This window comes from Boleophthalmus pectinirostris, unplaced genomic scaffold (genome assembly GCF_026225935.1).
Source record: "Boleophthalmus pectinirostris isolate CB_2022bp ecotype Guang Dong unplaced genomic scaffold, ASM2622593v1 HiC_scaffold_23, whole genome shotgun sequence".
Lineage (NCBI taxonomy): Eukaryota > Metazoa > Chordata > Actinopteri > Gobiiformes > Gobiidae > Boleophthalmus > Boleophthalmus pectinirostris.
The window spans coordinates 259,724-274,723 of record NW_026571207.1 but is presented as its reverse complement, the minus strand read 5'-3'; the positions used below and the strand labels follow the sequence as shown (position 1 = coordinate 274,723).

The 15,000-nt window shown below is 43.3% G+C and overlaps 2 protein-coding genes across 2 annotated transcripts in view; one reads left to right on the top strand and one right to left on the bottom strand.

Moving 5' to 3' along the window:
* Positions 1 to 710, bottom strand: part of LOC129410512 (uncharacterized) — a 1,148-nt gene extending 438 nt beyond the window's left edge. Inside the window, exon 1 of the mRNA XM_055158837.1 lies at positions 568 to 710. Coding sequence (XP_055014812.1) covers positions 568 to 700 — 133 coding nt within the window. The 5' untranslated portion in view covers positions 701 to 710. The remainder of the gene's footprint in view (positions 1 to 567) is intronic.
* A 403-nt stretch (positions 711 to 1,113) lies between these two features.
* Positions 1,114 to 7,175, top strand: LOC110159482 (uncharacterized protein DDB_G0292642-like). Its single transcript, XM_055159530.1, has 4 exons — positions 1,114 to 1,175; positions 2,419 to 2,622; positions 6,258 to 6,407; positions 6,708 to 7,175. The coding sequence occupies exons 1-4, from the start codon at positions 1,164 to 1,166 to the stop codon at positions 7,155 to 7,157; spliced, it is 816 nt and encodes a 271-aa protein (XP_055015505.1). The 5' UTR covers positions 1,114 to 1,163; the 3' UTR covers positions 7,158 to 7,175.
* Positions 7,176 to 15,000: the final 7,825 nt, after the last annotated feature.

Genomic DNA, 15,000 nt, shown 5'->3' with positions numbered 1-15,000 from the left:
AAGACTATAAACGTGAAATATTTAAGTCTATAAATGTGAAATATTTAAGACTATAAATGTGAAATATTTAAGTCTATAAATGTGAAATATTTAAGTCTATAAATGTGAAATATTTAAGTCTATAAATGTGAAATCTTTAAGTCTATAAACGTGAAATATTTAAGACTATAAATGTGAAATATTTAAGTCTATAAATGTGAAATATTTAAGTCTATAAATGTGAAATATTTAAGTCTATAAATGTGAAATATTTAAGTCTATAAAATGAAATATTTAAGTTTATAAATGTGAAATATTTAAGTCTATAAACATGAAATATTTAAGTTTATAAATGTGAAATATTTAAGTCTATAAATGTGAAATCTTTAAAGACATAAACGTGAAATATTTAAGTTTATAAATGTGAAATATTTAAGACTATAAATGTGAAATCTTTAAGTCTATAAACGTGAAATATTTAAGTCTATAAATGTGAAAGCTTTATAAGGACATAAACGTGGAAGCCTTAAATCTATAGAAGCCTTTCAGGATGACATGATGATGGCGTAGTTGTGAGGTCAGACGTACCAATGGCAAGGCGGCGGGCGATCATTTCCCGCAGCTGTTTGACCGTGACATGTTTGAGCCGATCTGCACTCGGACACACGTCGATGAGGATGTCCTGTCCTCTGGGTGTGCTGACTTTCACCTGAATCACCATCTCTGCTCCTGTCTGTGCTCAGGACTGAAACAGAAAGTAAAGTAGCTGAGCCTAAATAGCATGTGTTTGTGCAGGTGACGCAGGTGACGCAGGTGACGCAGGTGACGCAGGTGCACCAGGTGCAGCGGTGGGATGGGCTGCAGACTCACATGTCAAAAGAAAGGCACGGAAGAACAAAAGGAGGCAGAAGTCCAAGAAGTGCAACCAGCACAGAGCCAAACAAACCCAGTGTTTCACCTGCCTCCTCTGCCCCAACCCCCCGGACCCTCACAGTACAGGAACACAAACCCAGTGTTCCTCCTGCCTCCTCTGCCCCAACCCCCCGGACCCTCACAGAAGCCAGGACCCAAGACGAAGCAGCAGACCCCCCCGAAGCTCCTCCCAAAGCCCTCTCTGAATGCTGCAGTGAGAGAGAAGAGATACAACCCCCTTGACCGCACTTTGACCTTTGTGAACCGAGAGGATGAGCACGACTGTGAGTCTGAACAGAAGGAGGTTATGGTTCTGATGAAGTACTGTTTACATCTCAGAGCAGCAGGGGGCAGCACTGGTCTGTGGAACAGGCCTGAGACTCACTGAGGGCTTGTTCTGCCTCTGCACACCAAAAAGCTTTTACTGTATTTTATAGACTATAAGTTATTCCAGGGTATATGTCACACCAGCCAAAAAATGCATAATGAAGAAGAAAAAAACATATTTAAGTCACATTTCCTGTGTAAAGTCAAGTTGTAGTAAAAACAACAGAAGAGAGAACAACAGTTCACACTGTCACATATTTGACAGTTTTTCAGATAAACTATAAAACACAGAACAAGTTTAACAAACTCTCCATCTCACTCCAAATCACTAAATCACTTCAATTCTTCATCCTCGTGTCACTTCTGAACAACTCCGACAACTCGAGCTAAATCTATCTTTTAGCCCGTGATGAGCTTTTTTGTTTTCTTCGTTGTAGTTTGAGTTTCTTTTGCTTTTCTCCAGTCGCTCACAAGTTTCTCGCTGACTCCAAACTTTCTTTCTGCTGCTCGATTTCAGTTTTTGGCTGCAGATTTCAGTATTTGTGTCGGGACAGAGGCTCTTCTGCAGTACAGTGACAGTGATACAGGAGCAGGAGATACTGGCACACAAGCCTAGAGCGCCCTCTTGTGGCTATCAGTGTGAAAATAACAAACATGTGAAATTAAATATTTTCATATATAATTCACAGGAACAAACCATGAAAAAAGTGCAATTTATAGTCTGAAAAATACAGTAGACAATTCTTATGTAATTATTTATTTATCTTTTGATTTATACGGTGCCTTTCACCACACCCAAAGAGGCTTTCAGTATTCTTGATTCCCTCCACACTCAGAGCTCGGGAGATGCTGTTGTAGCCACGGCTGCCGTGGGGCAGACTGATGGATTTGTACTTTTTAATTGACACGTGGCAGTGCACTTTAGTTCTTCTCACTGTAGGCCTGATACAAGAGCCTATACTGCAAAAACCATCGAAGTAAGAGAAAATAACTTAAATTAGAAACATTTGAGTCGATTCAACTTGACAAGTGAAATAATCTACCAATGGAATAAGTGCATTTTTCTTAATTAAGCAACATTCGAGCTTGTTTCTTATTTTAAGTGCAGAGTTGTTGTTTTTCTTATTTTTGGAGCCAAGTGTATTTTTATATTTTTAGAACAAAAAGTCTTGTTCCACTGGCAGATCATTTTACTTTCAGACAGAAACACAAAGCCAGTGCCGTAGACATCGTCACAAGTCGTACATGTGCTGCAGTGTACGAGGGAGCGTGTGCAGTCTCACCCTAACCCTGTGTGTTGCAGTCGTGTGTGTGGGCTACTCCTCCCCACGAGCCCTGATGTCCTGTGGTCACTCGGTCACTCCTCAGTCCCTCACAGACTGGTGCATCAGGCAGCTGGAAGAGGTGAGTCAACACACACATTTAACACACAAACCCATCTTCTCTCAGACAGAAAACACTTCCACCCTGTGATGTCATCATGTGGTGATACAGGAAGTGCTCCACTGCGTTTTTAAACTCCACACACCTTCACTAGAATCACCTGGATCATTTCAGTCGTGGAGTCGCCGATCTCGACTGAACTAAAGGGAAAAGGAGCTGAGAACTTGGAAACTATCACTTGATGACATCACAAGGTGGAACAGACTCATAATAAAGAGTTACTTAAACATGTGAATGAACCAAACACAACTCCAACTTTGTGACGAGGAACATTAGAGGAGGGACGTGCAGTTATGCGAGGCAGCATTTGGTGCTAACGCCGTTATAATGTTGTTTGAGCTTCATTTGGCTGGAACCAAACGCTGTGGGTGACGTCGCACTCACTCAGTCCACTTCTTCCTGTTTGTGGCTTGTGTTTGTCGCTTCCCTGTGGCAGCTGTCAACTCCAAGCCTATCATCACTAGAGCCAGCAAAAACCTGAACTTCTACAATATTCCCAAGGATCTGGGTTGATACCAACCGAGAAAAACATTTGGGTCGTTCCACGCCATTTCACCAAATGGCCCATGCACTTCGATCTCAAAAAGTTTTGAAAAAACAAACAAATAGTCCCTTACTATCATGTACCAACCCTGTGAGGTTTTACTCATTTTTGATCATTACTTTTCAAGTTACAGCTCGTTTAGTGAGAGGAGGATGTGTCCGTTTACAGGCCCAAAATCGCGGTATTTTTTCTTGGTCGTTTTCACAGGTCGATGTCTCCGTAAGTATCACACATAGAGGCTGAAATTTAGTAGGTTTGTTCTCCTCGACTCTGTGTTCAAATAACAACTATTGAAAGTTTGTATCTCAACTCACTGTCATTTTATATTAACTTAAATCTGAAAAAAAAACTTGTTCATTTCTGTGGCGTAACATTTTTAGTCCCTTTTAAACCTGCTTGTCGTGTCGGAGACCCTTAATCTTTTTTGAGAATCAAGATTTGTACTAGGACTCTTAAAAGAATTCACCAAATGTTGAAAATTTGAAATAGGTTATGTGTGAGGGTCCTGATAAAAACAAAAAAATGCAACATGGTCTGATGTTCACATGTAATTTATGGCATGTGGGTAGTGATGAAAAAATCTGGAATAAATTTTATTTGAAAGACCAGAAAAAGACCTTTCATATGAAACCACACATATGTATTTGATGAAGCCCCTTCCATTTTTTTTATTGTATCTTGAACATTCACATTTGACACAATGACACAAGTAAACAGTGACCGTGTACCATGTTTTATTCCAGCAGCTAAAGTTACTAAACATTTAAAGACTGAATCAAATGGTTTGATAATAATTTTGATATGACAAGTTTTCTGACATCCAAGAAAACAGCTGTAGATTATTCTCACATTAAACATTTTTTAATGGTAAATGGTCACATTTTTCTATAGCGCTTTTCCACCTTCAAGGCACTCAAAGCGCTTTTACAACAAGGAACCACTCACCCATTCACACACACATTCATACACCAGTGTACGCAGACACTGTGGGCAAGGTGGGTTAAGTGTCTTGCCCAAGGACACAACGGCAGCATTCATCTGTGGGAGCTGGAATCACACCAGCCAACCTGTGGGTCAGTGGATCTGACCACTCAACCTGTGATGTTCATGTTGAGAGCTGGATTCGAACCACCAACCTTCAGATCAGTGGGCGAATGCTCTACCAACTGAACTACTGCCGCCCAATGACAATAATCAAGTCATGTTCAACAATATGATATTGTCTTCTTGTTGTGGACGGCACATTGATGTTCAAGACTATGCAAATGTTACAATAGATTTAGATGTGCAAGGAACTCAAACATCTGGAAGCAGCCAAGAAGTGAGGAAACTGTTCCCTATCACGTTGGGATCACCTGAGCAGGTAAAGAAAGTCTTATGGAGCCTTAAATGGAAAGTGTTACGGTTTGTCCATTTAAGGGAAATATCAGAGGATTTGTGGGAATTTATCACATATAAAAAATCATCTTCATCTTTATTCTGGGGTGGACCTATGTAGTTCCACATGCACATTTGTTTTGAAGTTTATAGTTTTATATATATTTTAAGACAGCCGGTACATGTTTGGACCACGTGGGACCAAGAGCCGACTCCCAACAAATTAATGAAGTGCACAGGTGACGAAGCCTGATTGAAGGTACAAGGCCACACCCCAGTCAACATGGTCAACTGAACCATCTAAAACCAGTCCACCAGGAGGAAAAAGCCTCCACAGGTTGAGGAGAAATCTGGTGGTCAGACTTGTGGGGACTGTCCATGCTGCCGTGACCTCGGCCAGAAAATCCAAAAGCTTTGAGACCGACTGGTTTATGAAGATGTGCTTACTGTTAGGTATCTTCAAAAACCACGTGGTGCAGCCTTCACTACTGATACTGATGACGAATAAGACACATGTTCTGTGTTCTGGGTTTTTACATATCTTCTAACACATCCTGTTGATTCATTCTTGTACATTCTTCATGTTTGGGAGCTTCAGCTGCTGGAATAAAACATGGTACACGGTCACTGTTTACTTGTGTCATTGTGTCAAATGTGAATGTTCAAGATACAATTAAATATTGAAGGAGCTTCATAAAATACAGATGTTTGGTTTCATATGAAAGGTCTTTTTCTGGTCTTTCAAACAAAAATTATTCAAAAAATGTTCATCACTACCCACATGCCATAAATGACATGTGAAAATCAGACCATGTTGTGTTTTCTTGTTTTTAACAAGAGCCTCACACATAATCTATTTCAAATGTTCAATATTTGGTGAAGTTTTTTTTTAACAGTCCAGTACAAATCTTGATTCTCAAAAAAAATTAAGGATCTCCGACACCTACAAATAGGTTTAAAAGGGACTAAAAATGTTACGCCACGGAAATTAACACGTTTTTTTTTTTCAGATTTAAGTTAATATAAAATGACAGTGAGTTGAGATACAAACTTTCGATAGTTGTTATTTGAACACAGAGTCGAGGAGAACAAACCTACAAAATTTCAGCCTCTATGTGTGATACTTACGGAGACATCGACCTGTGAAAACGACCAAGAAAAAAAGTAACGTGATTTTGGGCCCAAAAACGGACACATCCTCCCCTCACTAAACGAGCTGTAATTTAAAAAGTAAAGATCAAAAATGACTCAAACTTCACAGAGTTTGTACATGATCGTGAAGGAGCAGCTGGTCATTTTTTCAACATTTTTAAAAAACGTGATGCGTGAGATTTTCTGGAAATTTGATGAAATGGCGTGGAAAGACCCATTTATATTTCTGTGTTAATTATCAATGAATCGATCTTTGTGATCTCAGACACAGTGTTTGCGGCTCACAACAGCTCACGGTGGCTCACGGTGGCTCACGGTGGCTCACGGTGGCTCACGGTGGCTCACGGCGGCTCACGGCGGCTCACAGCGGCTCACAGCAGCAGACCTTCATGACCTGTCTGTCTGCACTACAATATATTTTGAAGTATCACTTTCTCAGAAAGCCAGAAGAAGTGTTCGTTGTTCACTGGAGTTTGATGTTCATTTGACCGAACTTGTGTAAAACCTTTTTGCTGATGTTTAGGGAAAGTTCCGTTTCACTTGTGGGAACTGTCCCGCGGAGTGGCCTTATGAAGAAGTACGTAAGATGGCTCTGCTCACGGAGAACGAGAGCAGCGCTTTTGAACATCAGATGTTTACAAATGTGGCGGTCAAAGAGCTCAACGCCAAACTGGTGAGTTCATAGATCCAGAGGAGGGTGTGTTACCTGCCTGTTACTTTGCCCATGTTCCACAGTGTGGCATTAAATGTATGTATTTCACTGCTAGGGTTTTATTGCTCAGAAGGTTTGAGGAACATGCTGGTTTGTAAAAGCCTCACCTCTCTGTAGATCTGCTCTGTAACTTGGCCTGGTGGTCTCCATGGAGACAGACGTTTAATGCCATATACTGGAGCACTGGAAAAGTTCCACAGTGCAGCTTTGGCATTGCTGTGATAGTTGTAGGTAAATGACCACAGTGCTCTTGTTCTCCAGTGTCCTGGCTGCAGGTCCCACGTGGTCAGGACAGATCTGACCAACCTGTGTGTGGAGTGTCCTCAGTGTTCCTGTGATAAGAAGCAGAACATCAGCTTCTGCTGGCAGTGTCTGAGGGAGTGGAGAGGAGCAGCTCCTCGCTCTGACCACTGTGAGAACACGGGCTGTGTAAACCAGGCTCTGGTCACTCTGAGGACCTGCCCAAACATCAGCTTCTCCGAGGTGCAGGGGGTGGTGGGCTGCCCGTCGGTGCGTGCCTGTCCCACCTGCGGGCTTCTGGTAGAACACAGCGGAGAGAAGTGCAAGAACATCGTGTGTCCAGAGTGCGAAGTGGAGTTCTGCTTTGTCTGTCTGAAGATCACCGCCGAGTGTCTGGAGACTAGCGACTATTTCATCTCCTGCTCCAGCGGCGTGGCCCCAAGACAGACCCGTCTTCCTGTGCGGCGATGACCCCGCCCCCAGACCCACCTCCCCACGTTACTCTCAAAAATGTTTATTTAATAATTTGAAAGTTCCAATCTGCTTTGAGTCTTGTTCATTGGTTAATTTCAAATTAAAGTCACCGTCTGTAACTTTTTGTCAAAGAAATAGACTAAAATAAAAAAAAGTCTTTTCATTTTGTTTGTGTTGATTGAGCTCGCCTCTTCACAAACCTGACTCTTATTTGGCCTGGAGGAGGCGCTCCTCCTGCTTGTTTCCATGGAAATGTTGTTCTTTTGATGATAATATTCCATAATAATAATATAATAATATTATTATTCTTATGTTCATGTGTCATTTTCTGTGACATCAAAAAGAGACATCGTCTGTATGAAGCGGGTCACATGATCCAACCGAGAACCTGACCAAACTGAAACAGACCTGATGTTACTCACCACATGATCACATGATCACATGACCACATGATCACATGATCACATGATCACATGATCACATGATCACATGATCACACAATCACACGACCACATAATCACATGATCACATGATCACACGACCACACGATCACACGATCACATGATCACATGACCACATGACCACACGATCACACGACCACATAATCACATGATCACATGATCACATGACACACACGACCACATGATCACATGATCACATGATCACATGATCACATGATCACACGATCACACGATCACACGATCACACGATCACACGATCACACGATCACACGATCACACGATCACACGATCACACGATCACACGATCACACATGATCACATGATCACACACATGATCACATGATCACATGATCACATGATCACATGACCACACGACCACATAATCACATGATCACATGATCACATGATCACATGATCACATGATCACATGACACATCACATGACCACATGATCACATGATCACATGACCACACGACCACATAATCACATGATCACATGATCACACGACCACACGATCACACGATCACACGACCACATGATCACATGATCACATGATCACATGATCACATGACCACATGATCACATGATCACATGATCACATGATCACATGACCACACACGACCACATAATCACATGATCACATGATCACACGACCACACGATCACACGATCACATGATCACATGATCACATGATCACATGATCACACGACCACACGATCACACGACCACATAATCACATGATCACATGATCACACGATCACACGATCACATTATCACATGATCACATGATCACATGATCACACGACCACACGATCACACGACCACATAATCACATGATCACATGATCACATGATCACACACACGATCACACGATCACATTATCACATGATCACATGATCACACGATCACATGATCACACGACCACACGACCACACAATCACACGATCACATAATCACATGATCACATGATCACACGATCACATGATCACATGATCACATGATCACACGACCACACGACCACATGACCACATGATCACATGATCACACGACCACATCACATGATCACATGATCACATGATCACATATGATCACATGATCACACGACCACATACATCACACGACCACACGACCACATAATCACATGATCACATGATCACATGATCACATAATCACATGATCACACGACCACATAATCACATGATCACATAATCACATGGAATCACTCCTGTGATTGGACTGTTCCATTTGGCCCAAGAACTTCAGATCCACAGCTCAGTGAGTCTCAGAGGAGCAGAGGAGGAGCAGGTTGGGGGTTTGATTCCTCTACAGGTTGGGGGTTTGATTCCTCTACAGGTTGGGGGTTTGATTCCTCTGCAGGTTGGGGGTTTGATTCCTCTACAGGTTGGGGGTTTGATTCCTCTACAGGTTGGGGGTTTGATTCCTCTGCAGGTTGGGGTTTGATTCCTCTACAGGTTGGAGGTTGGGGGTTTGATTCCTCTACAGCAGGGGTGGGCAAACTAAGGCCCGGGGGCCATATGCGGCCCTTTCATCTTTTTAATCCGGCCCCCTGAACTTGAATAATAATAATAATTTTCAGTGTTTTAAAAGTCATTTCAATAAATAGTAAATATTGTGGGATATTTTGTTATAATGCTTTGTAATGATGTTTAAATATGGGATATTTCAATAACATGGGATATTTTTTTTTCTCTTCTGAGATGGTTTACCAAAAAACTCCATCCATCTGCTCCAGGTTTGGCCCTTACATCAAATTTTAGAGCCCTTTGTGGCCAACGAGTCAAAAAGTTTGCCCACCCCTGCTCTACAGGTTGGAGGTTTGATTCCTCTACAGGTTGGGGGTTTGATTCCTCTACAGGTTGGGGGTTTGATTCCTCTACAGGTTGGGGGTTGGGGGTTTGATTCCTCTACAGGTTGGGGGTTTGATTCCTCTACAGGTTGGGGGTTGGATTCTGACTTTTCTAATCTTTAATGAAGAGCTGAAGGTCTGAGAGTCCTGCTCCAATTACAGCCTCATGATCCACAGCTCCACTCACATGATGAAGGAATCCAGCCGCGAGCCACAAGCCAGGAGGCGAGGAGACGAGGAGGCGAGGAGGCGAGGAGGCGAGGAGACGAGGAGGCGAGGAGGCGAGGAGGCGAGGAGACGAGGAGGCGAGGAGGCGAGGAGACGAGGAGGGAAGGAGACGAGGAGCGAGGAGACGAGGAGAGAGGAGATGAGGAGAAGAGAGGGATGACGAGAGAATGAAAAGAGAATGAGGAGAGACAGATGGAGAGAAAAGGAAAGGAGGGAGGGAGTCACATTTTTCAGATTCTTGCCTCTGAACATAAAACCTGCAGACTGAAGAGAGTCCTGGTTTAGACCTGCTGTAGTCCTGCTTTAGTCCTGCTGTAGTCCTGGTTTAGTCCTGCTTTAGACCTGGTTTAGTCCTGCTTTAGTCCTGGTTTAGTCCTGCTTTAGTCCTGGTTTAGTCCTGCTTTAGTCCTGGTTTAGTCCTGGTTTAGTCCTGCTTTAGTCCTGCTTTAGACCTGCTGTAGTCCTGCTTTAGTCCTGCTGTAGTCCTGGTTTAGTCCTGGTTTAGTCCTGGTTTAGTCCTGCTTTAGTCCTGGTTTAGTCCTGCTTTAGTCCTGCTGTAGTCCTGGTTTAGTCCTGGTTTAGTCCTGGTTTAGTCCTGCTTTAGTCCTGGTTTAGACCTGGTTTAGTCCTGGTTTAGTCCTGCTTTAGTCCTGCTTTAGTCCTGGTTTAGTCCTGCTTTAGACCTGGTTTAGACCTGGTTTAGTCCTTTAGTCCTGTCCTGTTTAGTCCTGCTTTAGTCCTGCTTTAGTCCTGGTTTAGTCCTGCTTTAGACCTGGTTTAGACCTGGTTTAGTCCTGGTTTAGTCCTGCTTTAGTCCTGCTTTAGTCCTGGTTTAGTCCTGCTTTAGACCTGGTTTAGACCTGGTTTAGTCCTGGTTTAGTCCTGCTTTAGTCCTGCTTTAGTCCTGGTTTAGTCCTGCTTTAGACCTGGTTTAGACCTGGTTTAGTCCTGGTTTAGTCCTGGTTCAGTTTTATTGACACAGTGATGTTGGTCAGACGCTGCTGATTACAACACACGTGCACACTCACATGCACGCTCATACCAGCGTCGTGCACGCTCCTGGGCTCTCGTGCACGCTCCTGGGCTCTCGTGCACGCGCACAGAGGCACGTGCACGCTCCTGACTGAAATTAAGACGAAAACCAAAAGATCAAAGTGACTTTTACGAGGCAGATTTAGTCCTGGTTTAGACCTGGTTTAGTCTTGGTTTAGTCCTGGTTTAGTCTTGGTTTAGTCCTGGTTTAGTCTTGGTGTAGTCCTGGTTTAGTCTTGGTTTAGTCCTGGTTTAGTCTTGGTGTAGTCCTGGTTTAGTCTTGGTTTAGACCTGGTTAAGTCTTGGTTTAGACCTGGTTTAGTCCTGGTTTAGTCCTGGTTTAGTCCTGGTTTAGTCTTGGTTTAGTCCTGGTTTAGACCTGGTTTAGTCTTGGTTTAGTCCTGGTTTAGTCCTGGTTTAGTCCTGGTTTAGACCTGGTTTAGTCTTGGTTTAGTTCAGTCCTGGTTTAGTTCTGGTTTAGTCCTGGTTTAGTCCTGGTTTAGTCCTGGTTTAGTCTTGGTTTAGTCCTGATTTAGTCCTGGTTTAGTCCTGGTTTAGACCTGGTTTAGTTCTGGTTTAGACCTGGTTTAGACCTGGTTTAGTTCTGGTTTAGACCTGGTTTAGTCCTGGTTTAGCCCTGGTTTAGACCTGGTTTAGACCTGGTTTAGTCCTGGTTTAGTCCTGGTTTAGTCCTGGTTTAGACCTGGTTTAGTCCTGTTTTAGTTCTGGTTTAGTTCTGGTTTAGACCTGGTTTAGTCCTGGTTTAGTCCTGGTTTAGTTCCTGGTTTAGTCCTGGTTTAGTCCTGGTTTAGACCTGGTTTAGTACTGGTTTAGACCTGGTTTAGTCCTGGTTTAGTCCTGGTTTAGTTCTGGTTTAGTCCTGGTTTAGTCCTGTTTTAGTTCTGGTTTAGTTCTGGTTTAGACCTGGTTTAGACCTGGTTTAGTCCTGGTTTAGTCCTGGTTTAGTTCTGGTTTAGTCCTGGTTTAGTCCTGGTTTAGTCCTGGTTTAGTTCTGGTTTAGTCCTGGTTTAGACCTGGTTTAGTCCTGGTTTAGTCCTGGTTTAGTTCTGGTTTAGTCCTGGTTTTAGACCTGGTTTAGTCCTGGTTTAGACCTGGTTTAGTCCTGGTTTAGTTCTGGTTTAGTCCTGGTTTAGTCCTGGTTTAGTTCTGGTTTAGACCTGGTTTAGTCCTGTTTTAGTTCTGGTTTAGACCTGGTTTAGTCCTGTTTTAGTTCTGGTTTAGTTCTGGTTTAGACCTGGTTTAGTCCTGGTTTAGTCCTGGTTTAGACCTGGTTTAGTTCTGGTTTAGTCCTGGTTTAGTCCTGGTTTAGTTCTGGTTTAGACCTGGTTTAGTCCTGTTTTAGTTCTGGTTTAGTTCTGGTTTAGACCTGGTTTAGACCTGGTTTAGTCCTGGTTTAGTCCTGGTTTAGTTCTGGTTTAGTCCTGGTTTAGTCCTGGTTTAGACCTGGTTTAGTCCTGGTTTAGACCTGGTTTAGTCCTGGTTTAGTCCTGGTTTAGTTCTGGTTTAGTCCTGGTACAAACGCTGGGCTCTGATTGGTCTGTTTTTATGAATGGACTCTTGTCGTCCAATCAGGATCATGTGATGTGGCCGTTATAAAAGCTCTGCTCTCAGGAAACTCACAACAGTACTACAAATACTACAAATACTACAAATACTACGAGTACTACAAATACTAGTACTACCAATACTACAAATACTAATACTACAAATACTACAAATACTACGAGTACTACAAGTACTACCAGTACTACTACTGTATTTTTACTACATATTTTTTCTACTTCTGTTTGAAAACAATCGAAATGCACAGCAAAGACTTCATCAGGTAAGAACTGTGTGTCAGGTCCTCCTGTGTGTGTCAGGTCCTCCTGTGTGTGTCAGATCCTCATGTGTGTGTCAGATCCTCATGTGTGTGTCAGGTCCTCCTGTGTGTGTCAGGTCCTCCTGTGTGTGTCAGGTCCTCCTGTGTGTGTCAGGTCCTCCTGTGTGTGTCAGGTCCTCCTGTGTGTGTCAGGTCCTCATGTGTGTGTCAGGTCCTCATGTGTGTGTCAGGTCCTCCTGTGTGTGTCAGGTCCTCCTGTGTGTGTCAGTGTGTCAGGTCCTCGTGTGTGTGTCAGGTCCTCGTGTGTGTGTCAGGTCCTCCTGTGTGTGTCAGGTCCTCCTGTGTGTGTCAGGTCCTCGTGTGTGTGTCTGGTCCTCCTGTGTGTGTCAGGTCCTCCTGTGTGTGTCAGGTCCTCATGTGTGTGTCAGGTCCTCCTGTGTGTGTCAGGTCCTCCTGTGTGTGTCAGGTCCTTCTGTGTGTGTCAGGTCCTCCTGTGTGTGTCAGATCCTCATGTGTGTGTCAGGTCCTCCTGTGTGTCAGGTCCTCCTGCGTGTGTCAGGTCCTCCTGTGTGTGTCAGGTCCTCATGTGCGTGTCAGGTCCTCGTGTGTGTCAGGTCCTCATGTGTGTCAGGTCCTCCTGTGTGTGTCAGGTCCTCCTGTGTGTCAGGTCCTCCTGTGTGTGTCAGGTCCTCCTGTGTGTGTCAGGTCCTGGTGTGTGTGTCAGGTCCTCCTGTGTGTCAGGTCCTCCTGTGTGTGTCAGGTCCTCATGTGTGTGTCAGGTCTTGAAGAGTTCACTGAACTTGTTGAATGGATTTATGATGTAATCAGATTATCCTGGTTTAGTTACGTGTACATTTACAGTAACAGTACTTTTACTTGAGTACTGTGTACTACAGTAACAGTACTTTTACTTGAGTACTGTGTACTACAGTAACAGTACTTTTACTTGAGTACTGTGTAGTACAGTAACAGTACTTTTACTTGAGTACTGTGTAGTACAGTAACAGTACTTTTACTTGAGTAATCCGTAGTACAGTAACAGTACTTTTACTTGAGTACTGTGTAGTACAGTAACAGTACTTTTACTTTAGTACTGTGTAGTACAGTAACAGTACTTTTACTTGAGTACTGTGTACTACAGTAACAGTACTTTTACTTGAGTACTGTGTACTACAGTAACAGTACTTTTACTTGAGTACTGTGTAGTACAGTAACAGTACTTTTACTTTAGTACTGTGTACTACAGTAACAGTACTTTTACTTTAGTACTGTGTAGTACAGTAACAGTACTTTTACTTTAGTACTGTGTAGTACAGTAACAGTACTTTTACTTGAGTACTGTGTAGTACAGTAACAGTACTTTTACTTGAGTAATCCGTAGTACAGTAACAGTACTTTTACTTGAGTACTGTGTAGTACAGTAACAGTACTTTTACTTGAGTAATCCGTAGTACAGTAACAGTATTTTTACTTGAGTACTGTGTACTACAGTAACAGTACTTTTACTTGAGTACTGTGTACTACAGTAACAGTACTTTTACTTGAGTACTGTGTAGTACAGTAACAGTACTTTTACTTGAGTACTGTGTAGTACAGTAACAGTACTTTTACTTCGTCACATCAGGTTTGGTCCAGATCAGTTCATGATGTTTCTTTGTGAGACCTGATTTTGTTTTTATATTTGTCACTTCCTGTCCTCCGCGTTTGACCTTATTTGGTCACTTCCTGTCCTGTGCCTTTGACCTTATTTGGTCACTTCCTATCCTCTGCCTTTGACCTTATTTGGTCACTTCCTGTCCTGTGCCTTTGACCTTATTTGTAACCCTAACCTCATTTGTTGGGGTGTTGGACCAGAACCTGGACCTCCTCAGGCTCCAGGACAGGATCTGGGACAGGTCCATTTTAGGATCAGGATCAGGACTTTGTTTCTGGACAAAATGTTGAAGTAAACCCCAGGATCCTGAGTCGGAGCTTCAGAAAACTGACTCAGAGTCAAACGTCGAGATGAGTTTATGACTCCTCCTCTTCTTCTCTGATTGACAGCCACGACGAGTACCAGCAGGCCGCCGATTGGCTGCTGGCGCACACGAAGCTCCGCCCCCAGGTGGCGATCATCTGCGGGTCGGGTCTGGGCCTCCTGGCCGACGCCCTCCAGAACCAGGACGTGTTCAACTACACCCAGATCCCAGGGTTCCCCCACAGCACAGGTACTGAACCAGGTCTAAACCGGGTCTAAACCGGGTCTAAACCGGGTCTGAACCAGGACTAAAACAGGACTAAAACAGGACTAAACTGGGTCTAAACCGGGTCTGAACCAGGACTAAAACAGGACTAAACTGGGTCTAAACTGGGTCTAAACCGGGTCTAAACCAGGATAAAACAGGACTAAACCGGGTCTAAACCGGGTCT

Excerpts from the sequence above, each read along its gene's own strand:
- LOC110159482 (XM_055159530.1), top strand. Across the intron at positions 2,623-6,257 it reads GCATCAGGCAGCTGGAAGAG|GGAAAGTTCCGTTTCACTTG; the intron begins GTGAGTCAACAC and ends GCTGATGTTTAG. Across the intron at positions 6,408-6,707 it reads AAGAGCTCAACGCCAAACTG|TGTCCTGGCTGCAGGTCCCA; the intron begins GTGAGTTCATAG and ends CTTGTTCTCCAG.